General features: G+C 39.2%; 1 protein-coding gene across 1 annotated transcript; it reads left to right on the top strand.

Moving 5' to 3' along the window:
* Positions 1 to 19,362: 19,362 nt before the first annotated feature.
* Positions 19,363 to 19,883, top strand: LOC122305560. Its single transcript, XM_043118155.1, has one exon. It carries the CDS (start codon positions 19,502 to 19,504, stop codon positions 19,706 to 19,708), a length of 207 nt encoding a protein of 68 aa, XP_042974089.1. The 5' UTR covers positions 19,363 to 19,501; the 3' UTR covers positions 19,709 to 19,883.
* Positions 19,884 to 21,126: the final 1,243 nt, after the last annotated feature.

Here is a 21,126-nt window from a genome sequence, read left to right as displayed (position 1 = left end):
GCTGTGTATGGTTATCCACCTCCCCGTCTTCTTTAATACGTCCCAGGTACAGCTCGAGTCCAAGTAGTGGATGACTCCTTGAGGGAACAAGATGCAATTATCCAAATTTTAAAAGACAACCTGCGAGAATCACAAGAACGCATGAAGAAGTTTGCAGATCTCAATCGTACAGAGCGGAGGTTTGAAGAAGGAGAATGGATTTATTTGAGACTGAAACCTTATCGTCAGCTTTCGACAGCAACTCGTAGGAATCAAAAGCTAACACCACAGTTTTACGGCCCCTTTCAGATCGAGAAAAAGGTTGGAATGGTTGCATATCGCTTGAAGTTGCCACTGGAATCTAAAATCCATCCAGTGTTTCACATTTCTTGTTTAAAGAAACGCCTTGGATCCACATCGGTACCCCAATCAAACCTTCCACCCGTTAACATTGATGGATCATTACATCCTGAACCGGAGAGGATTCTTCTTCGAAGGCTTAAGAAGAAGGGACGAACAGCTACAATAGAACTGCTGGTGAAATGGTATGGGCTCAGGGAAGACGATGTGACCTGGGAAGAAATTAGAGCATTTCAGGACAGATTTGGGACCCTTGCGGACAAGGTCCTTGAAGAGGGGGGTTTGTCACGTTACCTCCCTCCATGTCTCATCCCAAGGGTGATCGTATGATGGAAATGGGATAGAGGGAATTATTCCAGAAGGTTCATGCACGTAATAGGAGTCTGCAACAGTTGATTTCCACTTTCTTTCTACTTTATTACTTTATCTCCACTTTATTGCTTTTGACCGTGTCTTTAGCTTTCTTTATGTTGTTTTGCTTTAATAGGCCAAGTGGGGCCAGTATGTTAGTGGGTTCAGACGTGTCTATTATATTTAGGCACGTTAGTCTATCAGTTATTTTATTCCGTTGTATTTAAGTACTACCAAGTTCACGTTAATGATTATCGAAAAACATTTAATTCATTACTTTTTCTGGAGGACTCAGACCCTCAAAGTGCTGATATTTTATTATTTATTGTGAGATACTTGACAAACTCAACCTCTCCAAGTGTGCATTCGAGGTATAATTAGGAAAGTGTCAGAGAGGGGCATTGAAGCCAATCTCTAAAAGTTACGAGTGATCATCGAAATGAAGTCGTCCACAAATTTAAATGAGGTATAGAAATTGAAGAGAAGAATAGCGGCCCTCAATAGGTTTGTGTCCTGATCAACGGACAAATGCCTCACTTTCTTTTAGGTACTTAAAAAGGCTCAAGATTGGGATGCCAAGTGCCAAGAGGCAGTTACACAGTTAAAAAATACCTAACCCACCCACTATTGCTCAGCCAAACCAAATAAGGAGAGCCTTTGTCGTTGTATCTGGTTATGACCCCGGACATCGTGTCAGCAGCATTAGTAAGAGAAGAGGCAAAGGAACAAAAATCGGTATACTATGTAAGCAAGGCTCTAAGAGGATCTGAGGCCAGGTATCCAAAGATCGAGTTAGTCGCCTTCGCTGTAGTGATAGCAGCTAGGCGATTATGACCCTACTTTCATGCCCATCTGATAAGGGTTTTTATCTCGTCACCTCTGCAAAAGATACTACAAAAACCCAACACCTCGGAATGACTAGTCAAACGGTCCATTAAGCTAAGCGGATATGACATTAGTTATGTACCCAAAAACGCTGTGAAAGGGCAAATCCTAGCCAATATTGTAGAGCAATTTTCACATTTTTGAGAGTTTAGCCACAAGTCAACCAAGAAGATGCCATGGAGAGTGTGTGTTGATGGGTCATCTTGCCGAGCAAGAGGATTTGTTGGCGTGTACATGGTGACAAATGAGGGGGAGGAATCATACCATGCGGGGTGATTAAATTTTAAGGTAACTAACATGAAGCTGAATACGAGGCGGTGCTCGTGGGGTTAGCAATAGCAAAGGCTTTTGGAGGACAAAAAGTAGAAATGAAAGCCGATTAGCAGGTAGTAGTCAGACAAATCACAAGGGAGTATTTGGTGAAGGGTCAAAAATTAATAAAGTACCTCCATCAGGTTCAAGAGAATCACAAGTACCTTAATTACTTTCAAATTAAGCGAATTCCTCGAGGAGATAATTTCAAGGCGGATCGATTAGCACGAGCAGCGCTGGCAAAGCAAGAAGATGCCTTACCCTGGAAGGTCAACCTCAGAGTGGTAGATACTCAGGCCATAGGGGAGAAGACTTTGCATATCAGAGAAAATATGCCAAGATGGGCAGACAATATAGTCAAATACCTGGAGACAGGGAATCTTCCCCCCTCTGAGGAGGAGGTGAGGAAGATTAAAAGCAGGGTGGCTACGTTCGCTATGGTAGACGGGATACTATATAGGCGATGTTTCTCAAACCCATTACTGAGATGCATAATATAGGAAGAGGTCGAGTACGTGATGAGTGAAATACATGAGGGGATATGCAGGAACCCTTTAGGAGGACGGGCACTTGCAGCGTGAGGGAAGGGTATTATTGGTCAAATGCATTAAAAGATGCAAAGGAGTTTGTAAGAAAGTGCATCCAATGCCAGTTACACATGCCAGTCCCGAGTGCACCTCTCGAGGAATTGAGGTCCATAACCTGATCATGACCATTCTCCCAATGGGGAATAGATTTGGTCGGTCCCATGCCTCCGATTAAAGGAAGAACTAAATTTATCATTATTGTTGTTGATTACTTCACAAAGTGGGCAAAGGCTGAGGCAATGGCAAAGATGACATCCCAAAGTGTGACAAGATTCTTGTGGAAGGCTGATGTGTGCAAGTTTGGGATACCCCAATGCATCATATCTGACAATGGCAGGCAATTCGATTCTGATTATTATTGCCAGTGGTTGGCAGAGTTAGGAATCGAAGTCAAGTATTCTTCCCCTGGTCATCCCCAGGCAAATGGATATGTTGAGGAAACAAACAAGACAATTGTTGGAATATTGAAAAAGAAGATAGGCGAGAAGAGAAGGTGGTGTGGGTGGATGAGCTCCCAACAATTTTGTGGGCTTACGAAACCACACCAAAAAATTTAACAGGCGAAACACCTTTTGCTTTGGCGTATGGGGGCGAAGCCATGGTATCAGTGGAAGATTTTGACCTAGAGACAAATGAGGCAAGATTGGAGGAAAACTTGGATTTGCTAGAGGAAGCAAGAGCAGATGCAGAAGCCAGAGTAGCAGCTTGTAAAAGGAAAGCGGAACAATACTTCAATAAAAGGGTAAGGCCCATATCCTTCAAGGTTGGCGACTTGGTTTTGAAAGGAAACATGTGTCACTACTAGGGGTGAGAATGGTCCAATCCCCGGGGGGGGGGGGGGGGAGGGTGATGGATTGAAATTTTCGGTCCATCATTTTTCCTGAACCAGATCGGACTGAACATCCTTAGGAATCGAACCGGACTGAATTGGTAGCTATCAGTCTAGTCCATTCGGTCCAACATTTTTTTAAAAATCAATTAATAAAAAAATTATTTAAAATACTAAATTAAAATTAAGTACTTATTAAATGAAAATTATATAATAAATTGTACAATTATTAATATATACCAATACTATATATTATAGTCATACATTAAATAATATAATAATACATTGATCTAAATATATATAGTTATAGACTTAGTACCAATACTATAACTAATAAATATACTAGTAGTATTACTAATATACTATATATTAGTGATAAATTGGTAATACTATATTAAATAACACTTTACGTAGTTATAGTGATTTAATACTAACATATTAAGTCAACTATACTAATACTATTATAAATTTATACATATACTATAATTTATACTATAACTCTTATAATATGTTAATATATTAATATATACTAGTACTATATATTATAATTATACAAAGAATATAATACTTATGTAATATTATGATATATTAATAATTAATTATATAAATAATGTATATAAATAATATATATATATTTTTATTTAACTTTCCTTCACATACCCCTTTCCAAAAGGTGATGTGGTTGAGGAAGTCTCCCACTAACCTAACTTTAAGGTTACACGATCAAGGGATCTTCAGTTACACCTCTTAACAAGAGTTGAGCAGTCAAGGGACTCTCCCACCATACTCTTCTTACCAAGGTGATGTGGTCGAGGAAATCTCCCACTAACCTAACTTTAAGGTTATATGGTCGAGGGATCTCCTGTTATACCTCTCACCAAGAGTTGAGCAGTCGAGGGCTCTCCCGCCATACTCTTCTTGCCAAGGTGACGTGGTCGAGTAAATCTCCCACTAACCTAACTTTAAGGTTACACGATTGAGGGATCTCCTATTACTCCTCTCACAAAGAGTTGAGCTGTCGAGGGACTTTCCCACCACACTCTTCTTGCCAAGGTGACGCGATCAAGGAAATCTCTCATTAACCTAACTTTAAGGTTACACGGTTGAGGAATCTCCCGTTATACCTCTTGCCAAGAGTTGAGCGGTCAAGGAACTCTCCCACCACACTATTCTCGCCAAGGTAACGTGGTCAAGGAAATTTCCTACTAACCTAACTTTAAGGTTACATAGTCGAGGGATCTCCCGTTACACCTCTCGCCAAGAGTTGAGTGGTTGAGAGACTCTCCCGCCACACTCTTCTCACCAAGGTGACGTGGTTGAGAAAATCTCCCACTAATCTAACTTTAAGGTTACATGATCCAAGGATCTCCTATTACACCTCTCGCCAAGAGTTGAGCGGTCGATGGACTCTCCGGCCACACTCTTCTTACCAAGGTGAAGTGGTCGAGGAAATCTCCCACTAACCTAACTTTAAGGTTACACAGTCGAAAGATCTCCCGTTACACCTCTCGCTAAGAGTTGAGCAGTCGAGGAACTCTTCTGTTACACCACTCGCCAAAGCGTTAAATAGTCAAGGGACTCTTTTGCCACGCTCTTTTCACTAAGGTGACATGGTCGAGGAAATCTCCCACTAACCTAACTTTAAGGTTACACAGTCGGGGGATCTTCCGTTACACCTCTTGCCAAGAGCTGTGTGGTCAAGGGACTCTCCCACCACACTCTTCTTGCCAACTCTCGCCATCCTAATAAAGGGAAGGAAATAGATGGAGATGAACGAATTGTAGTATAATTCAAAAATAAAATCACATTACATCAAAGCAACCAAATATATCATAAAGTGCAAATCGATCCTTCTGGATTACAGAATTTAAAAACACACACACACACACACACACACACACACACGCACACACACATACATAGTCTTCAAGTTGGGCGAGAAGGAGGAAAATCACTCAGCATGACATCTCGACCGAAGGAGTAAAGCACATGATGAGCAGCAGTACTAGCTCACTGGACTTCCAATCCAAAGTATGCAAGTCCACCTCAGGATCATGGAGAAGAAGCTCACGTAGCTGCTTGATCCCAAGCTTAACATCTAGGCCCCAAGCTCACATCGTAATGTTGGGAGCTGCCACCAATTGAGGAAGAATACGAGCAAGCTCATGTTGTGAATTCCCAAAGCAACATTAAGCTCTGTCACCTTCTTTTCTGAAAGTGCCAGCTTCTTCTTGCAACTCTCAACAACTTCATTCAGTTGAAGATACTGCCAGTCATTACTCTTAAGATGGCTCTTTACCTCAGCCAGTTCCTTCTCAGCTTGGACTTTCTCCCCCTTCGTCATGCTCAGTTTTGTGTTAAGCTCTCACCACCCATCTTTGAGAGTAACCAAGTGAGAAGCATAGTCAAACTTGGTCTTTTTTAGCTCTCAAGCTTGGCCTTCACTTGATCGAGATTAGTGGCCAGGTCATCTAGTTCTTTCAGAGTGGCTCCCGCCTGAGCAACCAAGTTATCTCGTTCTTTTATAGCGACTTCTGCTTAGGTAGCCAAGTCATCTCGTTCTCTTACAGTTGCTTCTACCCGAGTAGCCAAATCATCTTATTCTTTCATAGCGGCCTCTGCTTGGTTTAAATGAGGGTCAAGATCATCTCGATCCCTCTCGATCGTCTCCATTTCTTGGTGATAACGAGTAGCTTCCACTGAAGAGCTCACCAACTCCCCTCAGAGTGAATCAACTTGAGTGCGGAGGAAGGCTAGATTGCCCTCAACCGTGTGGGAATGAGCCTAGATTTGAGCCATCTCGCTAGCCATTCAATCTTTCTCGATGCGAGCCGAACGAACCGCATTATGGGCTTGACCAATGAAGGACAACATAGATTGATTCTCCTCCTCTAATTGCAAACTGTCCTCCACCAAGTCGGCGGCTAGGCGATCTACTCCCTATGAGAAAAAAATTAAAAAAGAAAAAAAAAATTAAATTAAAAAAAAAAAGAATAAAGGAGGAGAGAAGTTCATTACGGGTGAGAGGATGTTTCGAAGATGTTGGACAGTGGAGTGAAAGGCCTCCTCACGGTGAGCACACGGAGACTGAGAAGAACTAGACAGGTGGGAACTAAAAGAACCTCGCAGGTCAGGAACTCCGAAGGAAACATTGGCAAAACCTCATTGCTTGGGAACTTCTTCAACTAATTTCAAAGGAGTAGGGGAAGGGGTGTTCACGGGCACATCTGCTCATGGGCCCAAGAGCACCTCAGCATCATCACCTTGAGAAGGAAATGCCTGATCAACCAAGGGGTTTTCCTCTCCAAAGTTTAAAGAAGGTTCGCTGCCTCTAGTGGGAGAAATGCTAAAAGGTGAAGAAGGAATTGACACCCTACTTCCACTCGGGAAAGATATGGTTGGAAAAATGAAAGGCAAGTCAGGAATGACCCCATCAGAAATAGTAGAGGTAAGAGGTGAACCAGGCACCATTGATGTCTCTTTGACATGTTCAACTCGGGGAGACTCCATAAGGACATCAACCCAGGAAGATGTTGAAGCTCTGATGCCAACTGACGCCGGACAGAATAGCGATTATCCTGCAGGCTAGTTCCAACAGATGATTCACAGGAGAAAAATCGCCCAAAACTATAGAGAAAAGTCTCTAGGGTTTAACGGAATATTATAAAATCAAGCAATAATTGAAAATCAGTCCACAAGCTGGACTGTTATAGCCAAAAATTGTGTTTATCTGAATTTTGCCAAAAATAGCAAAATCTCAAAAATCACTCTAAATTGAAATTCGAAATAAAATAAGCAATTTGCAAAAAATCCGGCCCAAATCGGATTTAAAATGATTTCCTAACTGACAAGCAAAATATTACCATAAATTGTAAAAAATAATAAAACTAGTGATTCGGAGGGGAAAACAGCAGAATTTGAGGTTAAAAAAAAGGCACATGGAGCCATGCTAAATATGGACAGCGTGCGCACCGAAAAGAGCTTTCCAAATTGGGGTTTTATGTGCGATTCTGACACCCGTAGCTAAAGTTATGACCAAAAAACTGAAACGCACTCAAAACGGCCCCAATGAGGAACATATCACAATCAATTCCGGCCTTTGCGCTGATCTACCAACTCATGGTATCTCAGTGCCATCAAGGTGCAATCTGACAGCTCAGCATCATCTGTCTCGGATCCCCCTGCATCAGTCGCCCCGGGTTGGAAAGAACTCGTCCTCGAGTTCAGAGTGGTGTCATCAGAATCCACAAAACAAGGACTTAGGTGCTTCACATTAAAGACATCAGAAGTCTTCAACTGACTGGGAAGGTGCAACCTGTAAGCGTTATCATTGATCGTCTGCACGACCTCACAAGGTCCAATCTTCCGATCCTTAAGCTTATTATACTCGCCAACAGGAAAACGATCACGAGTTAATACAGCCCAAACAAAATCACCAACATCAAAAAGTGCCTGACGACGATGACTGTCAACCCGAGTCTTGTACTTGGTATTGCTCTCATGAATGGTCTGTTTCACCTGCTCATGGATACCCTGAAGATACTCTGCCATCTCAACTGCTTTAGGACTGAAACGTCCTATACATGTAATAGGGGCTAAGTCCAGCACCCCAGATGGGTTCTGACCATAGACAATCTCAAATGGGCTTAAGCCTGTGGTTCTGTTTTTCGATCTGTTGTAGGCAAATTCTGCTTGAGGAATTACCAAATCCCATTGCTTCGGCTTAGTTCCTGCCAAACATCTCAAAAGATTGCCCAAACTCCGGTTCACCACCTCGGTCTGGCCATCCGTCTGGGGGTGGTAGACACTACTAAAATTCAACTGTGTTCCCAGTTTCCCCCACAGGCTCTTCCAAAAATGACTGAAGTGATGGATCGAGGAACACCATGTAAACGCACAATCTCCCTGAAATAAAGATGGGCAATCCGGACAGCATCCATAGTCTTCCTGCAAGCTACAAAATGGGCCATCTTGGAAAACCTGTCAACCACAACAAAGATAGAATCCGAGGCCCTTTGGGTGCGGGGTAAGCCCAATACAAAATCCATGCTAACATCGAACCAAGGATCTTCAGGACCAGGTAAGGGAGTGTACAAGCCCGCATTGGTGAGAACTCCCTTAGACTGCTGGCACACATAACAACGGTCCACATAATGGGCCACATCACTAGTCAACTTGGGCCAATAAAAGTCAGAAGAGATGAGGGCCAAGGTCTTATCTCGGCCAAAGTGTCCCTCATTATGAAGCTCACTTATAATTTGCTGCCTCAATGAACAATCTGGAATGCACAACTGTAATCCACGAAATAGATACCCATTATGCAAAACAAAATCATGACGGTGACCATCAGTTACCTCCTTAAATATCCTTCCAAAGGAAGGATCAGCTGCATACATATCTGTGAACGTCTCAAAGCCTGCAACTTTGGTACTCATGGTGGTGAGCAGTAAAGTACGACGGCTCAGGGCATCTGCGACGCGGTTCAGACTCCCTGCTTGGTGCCTCAGCGTAAAGGTGAATTCTTGTAAGTATGCCACCCACTTGGCATGACGTCTACTCAACTTGTGTTGGCCATTGATGTACTTCAGGGCCTCATGATCGATAAACAGAATAAACTCCTTCTGTACTAGGTAGTGACACCAATGCTTCAGGGACTGAACTATGGCATAGAACTCCAGATCATAAGTGGAATAATTTTTCTTTGATCCCGATAACTTCTCACTGAAGAAAGCAACCGGACGACCTGCCTGACTCAGAACACCACCAATGCCAACGCCAGATGCATCACAATTTACCTCGAATACTTTGTGAAAATTAGGGAGTGCCAAAACTGGTGCCTCAGTCATCTTCTGCTTGACCAGTTGAAAACTGGCCTCTGCCTCCTCAGACCACTGGAAATTACGCCCCTTGAGGCACTCTGTGATAGGGGCAATCAAAGTACTGAAATTTCTAATGAACCGACAGTAGAAAGATGCCAATCCATGGAAACTTTGGATGTCATGTAAGGTCCTTGGTCTGGGTCACTCCAAGACTGCATTTATCTTTGATTGATCTGCATGAACACCATCAGTAGACACAACAAGACCAAGAAAAGTCACAGAAGTAGTGAAGAAAGAACACTTCTTCTGATTGACAAACAGGCACTCCGCTTTCAGCATCTCAAAAACAGCACGGAGGTGATCGAAGTGTGAAGCCCATGTCGGACTATAAATGAGGATATCATCGAAGTAAACTACAATGAATTTCCCCATAAAAGGCCGCAAGACCTGATGCATAAATCTCATGAATGTGCTGGGTGCATTGGATAGCCCAAAAGGCATGACCATCCACTCATACAACCCTTGTGGCATCTTAAATGCCGTCTTCCACTCATCTCCAGGCCTTATTCTGATCTGGTGGTATCCGCTTTTAAGGTCAATTTTTGAGAAGACCTTAGAACCGGATAGCTGATCCAACATATCATCCAGAAGGGGAATTGGAAATCGGTACTTCACTGTAATTCTATTGATCGCTCGGCTGTCAACACACATACGCCAAGAACCATCTTTCTTTGGCACTAGCAGGGCAGGGACTGCACGTGGGCTCATACTCTCTCGGATATAGCCCCTCTCCAACAACTCTACCACCTGTCCCTGCAACTCTTCAGCCTCATTCGGACTGAGGCGATATGCTGGTCGATTTGGCAAACTTGACCCAGGAACAAGGTCAATTTGATGCTGAATATCCCTCATAGGCGGTAGCCCAGGAGGAAGATCCTCTGGCATCAAGTCAAAGAATTCTGCTAGCAGCCGCTGTACCTCTACTGGTAAATCTGTATCCACATCTACTGCACTATTCTCGCAAGGTAGTAAAGCATAGACCACGCCTCCATGCTCAACCTCATCTAAAAACCTGGACATGGAAAGCAGGTTAGTATTATTGGCTACAGGGGTAGGAGTGAGTCCTTCCCGCCGGGGCGCCAACACAATCTTTTTCCCCTTGATGTTAAGGGAATACGTATTCTTCCGTCCATCATGAATGACACTGCGATCATACTGCCAAGGTCGACCCAACAATACATGACACGCATCCATAGACACAACATCACACAAGACATTGTCGAAATATTTTCTATCAATTGAAAAAGACACAAGGCATCGCCTATCAACTGTTACCTCACTGCCTTTATTTAGCCATGACAACTTGTATGGCTTAGGATGACGGTCCGTCTTCAATTGCAATTTCTGGACAACCTCCTCGGACACTACATTCTCACAACTACCGCTGTCAATGATCATTTTGTAGACTTTATCTGCAACTGTGCAGGTTGTGTGAAAAATATTGGTTCTCAACCAATCGTCCCCTGAATCGCCCTTGGGAGTCAGTAGACTCTTGCGAACGACCAGAGTCTCATGACCATCTCCATACAGCACATCATCAGTCTCGTCATCATCATACATGGGCTCGCCAATCTCCTCAGTCTCGTCTACCATGTTTTCCTCAATCAACAAATTTTTGCCCTTTTGATTAGCAGGCTTCCTACAATCAGTCGCCCTATGCCCCTGTTCATCACAACGAAAACATCTAATAGTAGGGTTAGAATTATCCTGTGGGGGCTGCTGGACAGGACGGGAATCCTGAGGGCGAACTGGTCGACTGTTTTGATCGCTCCTAATCACTGGTCTCCTGTTTTGCTGTTTTTCAACAGCAAGTGCACGCTGGTAGGCCTCCGAAACATTCCACAGTGAATGAAGGCTGAGGACATCTTGTAAGGGCTGGCGCAAACCCCCCAAATACCACGCCACCATATGCTCCTCCGTCTCAGATAAATCGTTCCGAGCGACCAATTGGTAAAACTCCTCTGTGTAATCATCGACTGATCGCGCGCCCTGCCTCAACGCATGAAGTCGCTGAAACAAGGTTTGCATGTAGCCGAAGGGAAGGAAGTGACCCTTCATCTTCTTCATCTTCTCCCAATCAGTGATCTTGGCCTTGCCCTGCCTCTCTCGTGAACATCGCAACTGCTCCCACCACGCAGATGCTGCCCTTGAGTTTGATGGCGATTAGTTTCACTTTCACACGATCGGGGACTTCCTTATAATCAAAAATATGCTCCACTTCGTTAATCCAATCCACGAATCCCTCGGCCTGTAATGTACCAGAAAACTCGGGCAGATCGACCCGAAAACCGAGGTCTCCATGACACTCCTCCCGACCACGGTGCTCCCGGAATAGAGCACGATTGTGATATGGGTTTTCGAAAGTGGAATTAGAATCATGATCAGAGGCCTCACGATCCTCGAAATCCTGCGCCGCCAGGCGTTGGGTTAATTCTGCGACTTGCCTCTGTAAATCCTCAATCATCGCATCTTGAACGCTGCGATCACGGCATTGGGCTTCCTCATTCAGAACCTGCCCACGACCACCAGCCATTGAAACTGGTGAAATTTCCCAGGAAGATGTTGAAGCTCTGATGCCAACTGACGCCGGACAGAATAGCGATTATCCTGCAGGCTAGTTCCAACAGATGATTCACAGGAGAAAAATCGCCCAAAACTATAGAGAAAAGTCTCTAGGGTTTAACGGAATATTATAAAATCAAGCAATAATTGAAAATCAGTCCACAAGCTGGACTGTTATAGCTAAAAATCGTGTTTATCCGAATTTTGCCAAAAATAGCAAAATCTCGAAAATCACTCTAAATTGAAATTCGAAATAAAATAAGCAATCTGCAAAAAATCCGACCCAAATCGGATTTAAAATAACTTCCTAACTGACAAGCAAAATATTACCATAAATTGTAAAAAATAATAAAACTAGTGATTCGGAGGGGAAAACAGCAGAATTTGAGGTTGAAAAAAAGGCACATGGAGCCATGCTCAATGTGGGCAGCGTGCGCGCCGAAAAGAGCTTTCTAAATTGGGGTCTTATGTGCGATTCCGACATCCGTAGCTAAAGTTATTGGCAAAAGACTGAAACGCACTCAAAACGGCCCCAATGAGGAACATATCACAATCAATTCCTGCCTTTGCGCTGATCTGCCAACTCATGGTATCTCAGCGCCATCAAGGTGCAATCTGACAGCTCAGCATCATCTGTCTCGGATCCCCCTGCATCACTGATGCATAATACTGGTCGATGAAACCGGGGATTTAGTGGTCTTGCTACTATTACCCTTGGCGGCGATCTTAGTAGTGGCTTCAGCAGCAGCTTTAGCGGCTATCACGATCTCAAGATCCTCCTCGGCTATAGCCATGACATCATTGAGAGAAAGGATTGGTGGTGCCAAGGAAGCGATTGATCTCTTATGAACACCCACCTGTGCTAGGGAAGCATTTGATTTCTTGCAACCACCCGCCTCAGGGGGAGGCGAGAACCACATATTGCCAAACTTGACTCATCAGAATGTGACACAATGCAAGCCTTCTTCTTCTTCCTTTTCCCACCAACGGTAGGTCTTGCATCGACAACCCTCTATTTTGGGAAAGGTGCCCTCAGAACCACCGAGTCGGGAATGTTGAAGTTGTTCCTTGCATTCTCCAACCGTGAGGAGAAACATTCGAAGAACATCGATGACCCAAAAACATCGATGGCAGAACCACCCTTCTCTATTAGGGTTTGTAGGGACATTTTCAGTATGGGAGAGAGAATTGCGAGGTTGTGAAGAACCATTCCCGCGAGAGGAAGCCCGAGCCTTTACCCTTGGAAGAAGCCATTAGAGGAGAACAGAAGTTCACAGGAAAGAAACAACACTGATAAGCTTGTCAAAAGAAATCTCGCAAGAACGTCAAGAAGAAGAGAGAAAAGAGATTGGAAGGAGAGAAGTATGAAAATGGGAGTCCAGGAGTAGGAGTCTTAAATATGAGCGACGGTTGATATATGCAAGGGTGCAAAATTAAAACGACGCTATGACAATAAAGCATGATTCACGACACGAGGACATGCTTTTAAGTCCCATCACACTACATGTGATAAGACTTCGCGGGGTAATTGGAGAGGGCACAACATCTTGATAGGCCCAATGAATACTGGGCCGCTTATCGAATTCTTGATCCATTTTCCATAAGCACTCAGCTTGACCCCAGTGGTCCATCCCATCCCTAATACCAATGGGATAACTATCTGAGCATTATATTAGATAAGGATGGTTACCATTTGAGTTAAATATTAGATGAACCCTTCATCCACACGTTTGAATTTTAAATAGCAGATGAGTCCATTATCGCATAATAATGGACATTTCATGGGCTCTATATAAACGGAGAACCTAGGTACATAACGATTATTTGATTAATTGGGATTCAAAAGGGTTTACTCACTATGATCACTGACTTAGGCGTCAGAGGCATTCCCACGAACCCCCCAAGCCACTCTAGTTTTTGGTTGTAGGTGATCGTACGTCCGTAGCGGTGAAACACTTCCATAACACACACACACAAGTTTTGTTTTGAGTTTTTATAAGATTTAAACGTTTGTATTTGTATAAGGAAATAAATAGTCTCCATCCTATTTTTTATTTTTTTTTAAAGTAGGGGAGCTTACACATTCTAAAATTATATATAATACTACTTTATATATAATAAATTATTGATTGCAAAGAATTCATGTATGTTTTTAAAGTGACTAAAATTAATGATAATGGTGAGTGACTATGGCTTATACTACAAGGAGCTATATTAAAACAAACAAAAGTGATAGTCAGGCTAGTTTTGTTACATAAAACCAAACTATCTCATCTCATGTTATATAATCATTATAAATTTTTTAAATTCCTACACGAAATATAACAAACGACTCAACTTTGTCAAATCTCAAAACAAAACTAATATTAAAAAATTATATTGTAACAATATTTTATTTAATTTTTAACAAAACATCTTATTTCATCTGAACTGTGTAATCAAACGAGGCCTGACTATTCACATTTGCATCTCTCTTTGCAAAAGTACCTTTCTTTGAATAATTTTTTAACAATTATTTTTAATATCTTCAACTAAAGAATAAATGGGTGAAGAGGTGGCTGAATTTGATGGTTCTTGCAAATGTTTATTACTATTAGATGCATATTGAGAACACACACCTTCTCCTTTATTTTTATGATTATGAGGGTATAGTATACTATATATTCAGCTCAATGTTCGTGTGTAGTGTTGAAACAAACTGTTGTTGTCATTCTTTGATAATAAATAAATATTTAGTATGAGAAAAATGGGATGCTAAGTACGTGCGTAGCATGATCCATAGTGGGATCATCCGTCATTCTAGCCATATTCAATGTTTTAATGGAAAATCAATGTGCTTTCCTGCTAAATTGGATTCTAATATCATAATGTGAGATCTAATTATTACGTACCCTCCTATTTTATGCTGTCCCTGTTGTTTGCTGGACAATACCTTTTGACTTTTGTAGGTGATTTCATCATTGTTACGAGAAAGGATAATAAGTCTGTTAGGATTTTTAAAATGGGCAATGATACACTATCAATTATTTTACAATTTATTTAAAATTTTATATTATTTAATATTTAGATGTAAACTAATTGTGATATAGTTGTCATATCTCATTTTTCTTTGGAGATTATTATATGAGTAATGATATCTACGCAACACTCTTTGCAATGCTTTTGATTATAATATATCATTATAAAGGGAGTTAAAATGAGAGTATTTTTTATAAAGTGATGTTATTTTTATAAGATATATTATAATAATATCCTCGTATCAAAACATGATTATGAAATATGTTATGAAAAATATTATGTATTTATTATTTTTTTTATTATATATGTGTGTATTAATTGATGTATTGGGAATATGTGTATAATAGTCTTTTTAAAATGACTTTGGAAGAGTCCCACGTCGAAAACAGAGGAAAAAAAAAAGTGGGCGTGGCTGAAGGCTGTATAGGGCGATGGTGGCGCTTTTGTGGCACCTTGATGGCGCACTTGGCACTTAGTATAAAATGCAGGCTAATTCTCGGCCAAACAATAGAGCTCGCCCCAAGCACGTGGGCTAAGTCTCAGGTGAGCAATGAAGCTCGCTCCCGAGCAACAAGCTTGCACGCAATAAAGCTCAAGTGAGCAATTAATTGAATTAATGGGTGTAATCGGTTCGATTTGATTTAATTTTAAATAAAATTTGAGATTAAATTGATATGAATCGGTTTTGTATGTATTTTTAAGAATCAATTTTACACTGATTATCTCCCTAAACCGTTTTTCTAGTTTTACTAGTTCCGATCCCATTTTTTTAATTTTAATATACTATATTATATATATATATAATATAATATACTATAGTAATAATATATTGTAGTATATTATAATATATATTATAATTATATTATAATATATAGTAATATAGCATTAGTATAACTATTAATATGCACTATATAATATTAGTATAACTATTAATACCATAAATTATAGTGATATAAAATTTTAAAATTTAATATTATATTAATTAGTAATTTATCATATAACAAAACTATTTTATATATAATTATATATTATATATATAAATTATATATAATATAAAAATTAAAATATATATATATGAACTGGTCTGGTCTAGTCTGATTTTAAAAAAAAAATCAGAACTAGATCAATTTTAACCGGCTTTAAAAAATAATAAATCTCGTACGGAATTAAACTAAACTTGATACTAGACCAGTTTACCGGTTTACCCATTTTTTTATTTTTTTTACAGTCATAATTGCATCCCTAGCAACCACATGACGAATACCCAGCTTGTCCACATCGGAGGCGAGTAATGAAACTTACCCAGAGTCATGAAATTACAAAATTATCATCAGGACAGTTCAAACGGAATGTGATCGATCCATGATGCAAGTTCCAACTGGAATGGTCGGAATCAACCGAAATTTGAAACAAAACGCAATGAAAATATATAGTGTACTGCACTAAACGAAAATTTTCAACTAGTCCAGGCGAAAGAAAATTTAAATTCTTATTAAAAGTTTAAGCAGGTGAGTCTTCAATTCACCCCGTAATGAAGTCTACTGATCGCTATATTATAATTTTAGAAATAAATAATTTTCAAACTCTCATTTCATTTGTATTTCACTCATTCCATCACGTTACTGTTCTCTATTCTAGTTTCCTCTAGTTTTAAAAGCTACATTTAAATTCCTGACCATGGCGAGTCTTAATTTTAAAAGTTATATTTAATTTTAAAACTAGGTTCTTCTAGTTTTAAAAGCTACATTTAATTTTAAAACTAGTTTCCTCTAGTTTTAAAAGCTACATTTAAATTACTGGAAGAATTGGTGAACAATACTCTCTTTGAATCACGATTTCAAAATAGAACAATGCTAAGTATAATCTCCATTTAGAGACTACAATGCAGGTCTAGAAAATTTTATCTTTAAAATTATTTAAAATTATAAAAAATATCTTTCTTAAAATGATATTTTTTCTCATTTAATAAAGGGCATGTATGTGCAATTTTTAAGTGAAAACTGTAACTAGAATTTCTCTTTAAGATGTCCTCCCCCAATTCTTCCAGATTCAAACATTAAACGGAGTCTTGATGCAGTCGTGCTGACGTGTTGTCTTGCCATTTCAAAATTATATTAAAATATTAAAAAAAAAAGAAAAGGAAAAACTCCAAAGAAAGAACTCAGTTCGCATACCCAGAAGAAGAATGCAACATTTCCAAGCCTTCTCCAGAGCATTTTTGCCCAAACCCATTACCCAAATTTTGCCACTTCTCAAATACAAAGTTCACATGACTTAGTTCACACACCCAGAAGAAGAATTCTGCATTTTTGTCCAAAGCCAATACCCAAACAATATAGAAGCTGGAAAGGTATATCAACTTGATATGAAAGGATGCCGTTTACTGAGCCTGATGCGAATGCTATAATTGCAACTCTGAACAATTTTCGAAAAAAAAAAATTATCATAATCATAAGTCTCAAAATTGCACCTCTGAACTTGGATCTAATTTTACGTATCTCACTCACTCACTTTGCCTTTTGACTGAAGTACCTGACTTAGTCAACACTTACTCAACCCCTTTAAACAAATAACTAGACTTAGTCAACACTAATAACCTACCAACATAATGGCCTACTAGCATAATTTGTGATCCCACTTAACCCATGGACACACCGACAACATAAGACGTTTGACTTCAATAAATAACAAATAAAGCAAAATGACTTACATTACCCTTATCTAAACAGCAAAAGACAAAACAAGCCTAACCCTAAGACACCAATCTGAGTTTCTTTAGTCGTGGCACGTAACAGGGAAGGGGAAGAGGGGAAACCCTAGGTAAAGGGAAGGGAAAGGGTAAGGGCTAGGGGAATAGGGAAGGGGAAGGGGAAGGGGAATGGGAAGAGAAGGGAAAATGGGGTTTAATGAAACGGTGTGTTTGGTTGATCTCCCAATCCGCACCATTTAGATGTAATGTTCTTCTTTATATTTTGTTTCCCACCCTCAATCTCAGCAGTATTTTTTTAAACCCCCTTTGGACTAAATGTCCCGTTTCATTAAGGAAAAGTCTAGTTGCAAGTATACTTGTATATTAATATGTGCATCAATTTATTGTGATTAGTCAAAAAGTAAATTTTATTGAAAACAGTGCTAATTTAATTTTTAAATATGAAAGAATCAGTATTAGTACGCAGATTAATATGCAACTTTATTTGTATATAACAAAACTCTTCCACTAAAGGACGTGGATGTCCACATCAATGACTACATCTTGCCTGCAGTTACTAATTGCATTTAACTTTTTCCATATAACTTGTCTCAAGTATTGGCAGATATTTTTAAATATTGTTTTTTAAACATTACTTAAATATAAAATATTTTTAATTTTTAATTTTTAATTCTTTTATCTAATTATTACTTAATTAATACAACTTTTATAAACTTTCAAACGAAATAAAAAAAAAAAACTACTTTTTCAAATTTTAAAATAAGAATTATATTAATTTTTTTTTTAACTTTATAACATTTTTATTAAATTTTTTCTCTCTAATTTTTTAAAATTAAATAAAATATATTTAATTCAAATTATTTCATTTCTATTTACAGATATACTGAGATATTCTAAATATCTAAATTCAAACTAAGATATTGTTTGGATATATAGTTAGATGAAATGAGATAGTTTTAGATTAAAGTCGAAAGTTGAATAAAATATTATTTTTTAATATTATTATTATTTTAAAATTTAAAAAATTAAATTATTTATTATATTTTATATAAAAAATTTTATAAATTATAATAATAAAATAAAATGAGATAAAAAAAGTCGCTTAATCAGAACGAGAACTTTCTTTCGGTCTTCATCTCTCTCACATTGAGTTCTTATCTGTGTCTCCTTCATTTGATTGCCTCCAGGATGAATAGCCAGCCTTGATTGCAAAGTTCACGTGATCAGAATGGTTACATTTATACATATGACAGAAGGCTTGCAAAAAAGTTAATAATTGCCCATTTTTTATATCCTTTCCAAAAATAAAAATATGGCACACCAAATATTCTAACCTGAAACTTAAAATATTGTCAATTACTTTTTAAAAAAAAAAAATTATTAATTTTTTATAATTATAAATAAATTTCATAAAAACATCATGTCTGCCTCTTCACCCATATTGTTCCTAGAGTTAGCCGGTTGGGGAGGCGGCTGAATTGAAAATGTTTGACTAAAGACCATTCTTGTTCCGTTGCTCAAAGCCTCAAACATCATTAATTCATTCCAAAACCAACAGATACCTACCAACTGCCGCGCACATTCACTTTCAGCGGAATCGGATCGCTTCCACGTTCACTCTCTTCTCCACGTGTATGGACCAGATCATCCTACAACTAACCATCAGTCTCGCCAGCTATACTGCCTAGTTCCAGCTGTATTATTCACCGCGACAGGCGTTTCTGACCCGAAACCAATCCAACTTAGAAGCCAAGCGCGCTTTTGATCGTACTACTTTAATGCTCTCTAACCACAAATTAAAGGACCCCGACAGGGCCGACACCAATCCAACGGTCCCTATCGTATGATGCTACACAAACTTGCTCGATCTTTAACTCAGCTCCTGCATTATATGAAGCAGAGGGACTACCTTTACTGGTTGTAGCTCTCAGCCTTTTTCCAAGCTTCTCCTTCGTCATCATCTTCATATTTCGAAACGCAGTAAGTACTGCAGAGCCTGACGCATACCCGGTCCGGCCCCCACGTATCCATGGTTTTTTTCTGCTTTCTGGTCGATCAAGAGCGGCAAGTGAGCCGAAGCAAGCCGGCGGCCGGAATCTGCTCGCGGTGCGGTGGCGGGGCAAGCGTGGCAGACATGAAGACAGCTACGAGATTTTGTTATGTGCCTTTTTATTGGAAGTCTTGGAAAGCCATTATTTGCACATTTTGTGGAGCCATTCTTCGATCCTACCGATAGATGCATGGATGTTTCATAGATTCATTAATTTGCGCTTTTGTTTTTGTTTTGTTCTTTGATTAATTAGGTGTAATATTTACTTATTGTTAGATGATCCATGTTGGAAGTTAGGGTTCTAATTATTTGGTAGAAACTAACACAGTCTTGTTAAGTTTAAATCAATGGTTTTCCCTGATCTAGCTCTCACACTGATCAAGTATAGATGCATGGTAGAAGGGCCATGAGAGAGAGAGAGAGAGAGAGAGAGAGAGCATGCGCATTCATGCATTGTTCTTACCTCGCGCATAATTTCAGATTCCTGGTAAGAAAAGGAAATTCCTTTTTGTAATTTGCAAATAGATAACTTTCATATTTTTAAAAAAAAGAAAAAAGAAAAAAGAAAAGGTAGATACCACCTGAAAAAATCTGTAAAAATAATTATTTTATATTAATAGGACTAGTTTTTTTATAAATACTAAACTTGTAAGTTTGTAGGTAATCTTACTCATATATAATTACAAACTCTCACTTTTCATTCGAAATCTCACTTTGCTTCTATTAATTGGATTCGATCGCACGTGTTTGTATATATATATATATGATTGTTATTCATTATTTTATATCACATATTTTATATATTTTAAAATTTTTTTTTTTTAAATTTAATTTTAGTTTATTATTATTAAATTAATTGAATTGTTTTACTTATCATCTATATATTATATATTTCTTATAAAAAAATAAAATAAGTATGATTTGTGGTATATAAAGAGATAAGTAAAATTATATATATATAGGTTTTATTTATACCTATCAAAAAAAAAAAATATAGGTTTTATTTCTAAGTTTAAAACCACTTGAAACAGGCACATGCGTCGCGTTGTTCCAAAAACCAACAGTAGTCAATAAGTTGAGGGCGGGACGCCATATCAATGGATGCATGCATTAAAATTAAAATGGATACTTTGGAGTGCTTTGATGATGACGGTTCGTTTTTGGGATAATAGTTAGAGGCGCGCTACAGCTGGATGGGTACCAAAAAAATATCTTCACACCAGTGAATAGACAAGTGCCTCAAAAAATATCTTCACACCAATAAATAGACAACTGCCGCATAGACATTCCAAAAGGGCCAGGAATGAGTTCACAACCATCCGATTGTCTCCCCCCTCTCTCTCTCTCTCTTCGAATGCATCTCCCTCTTCCAGCACCATTTTTTTGAAAGCTCTTTTTCTCTCCTTCTCCCTCTCTTCTCGATCTGGCCTCAACGTTGAAAAGTTCGGAAAAAAAAAAAAATTCGTCTTCCGTCCTTGCTTTGCACTCGATGCCAACAAGCCCAAAAAATAATCGTCACCGTACCTACTCTGCAATGCCAACAATTTGCATTCAATGGCTTGAGATGGCAACCTTTCATTACGACTGTGGTCAATCAACTTGCT

This window comes from Carya illinoinensis, chromosome 3 (genome assembly GCF_018687715.1).
Source record: "Carya illinoinensis cultivar Pawnee chromosome 3, C.illinoinensisPawnee_v1, whole genome shotgun sequence".
In the NCBI taxonomy this organism is placed as follows: Eukaryota; Viridiplantae; Streptophyta; class Magnoliopsida; order Fagales; family Juglandaceae; genus Carya; species Carya illinoinensis.
The sequence above is the reverse complement of the archived record's forward strand: the minus strand, read 5'-3'. Positions and strand labels throughout refer to the sequence as shown.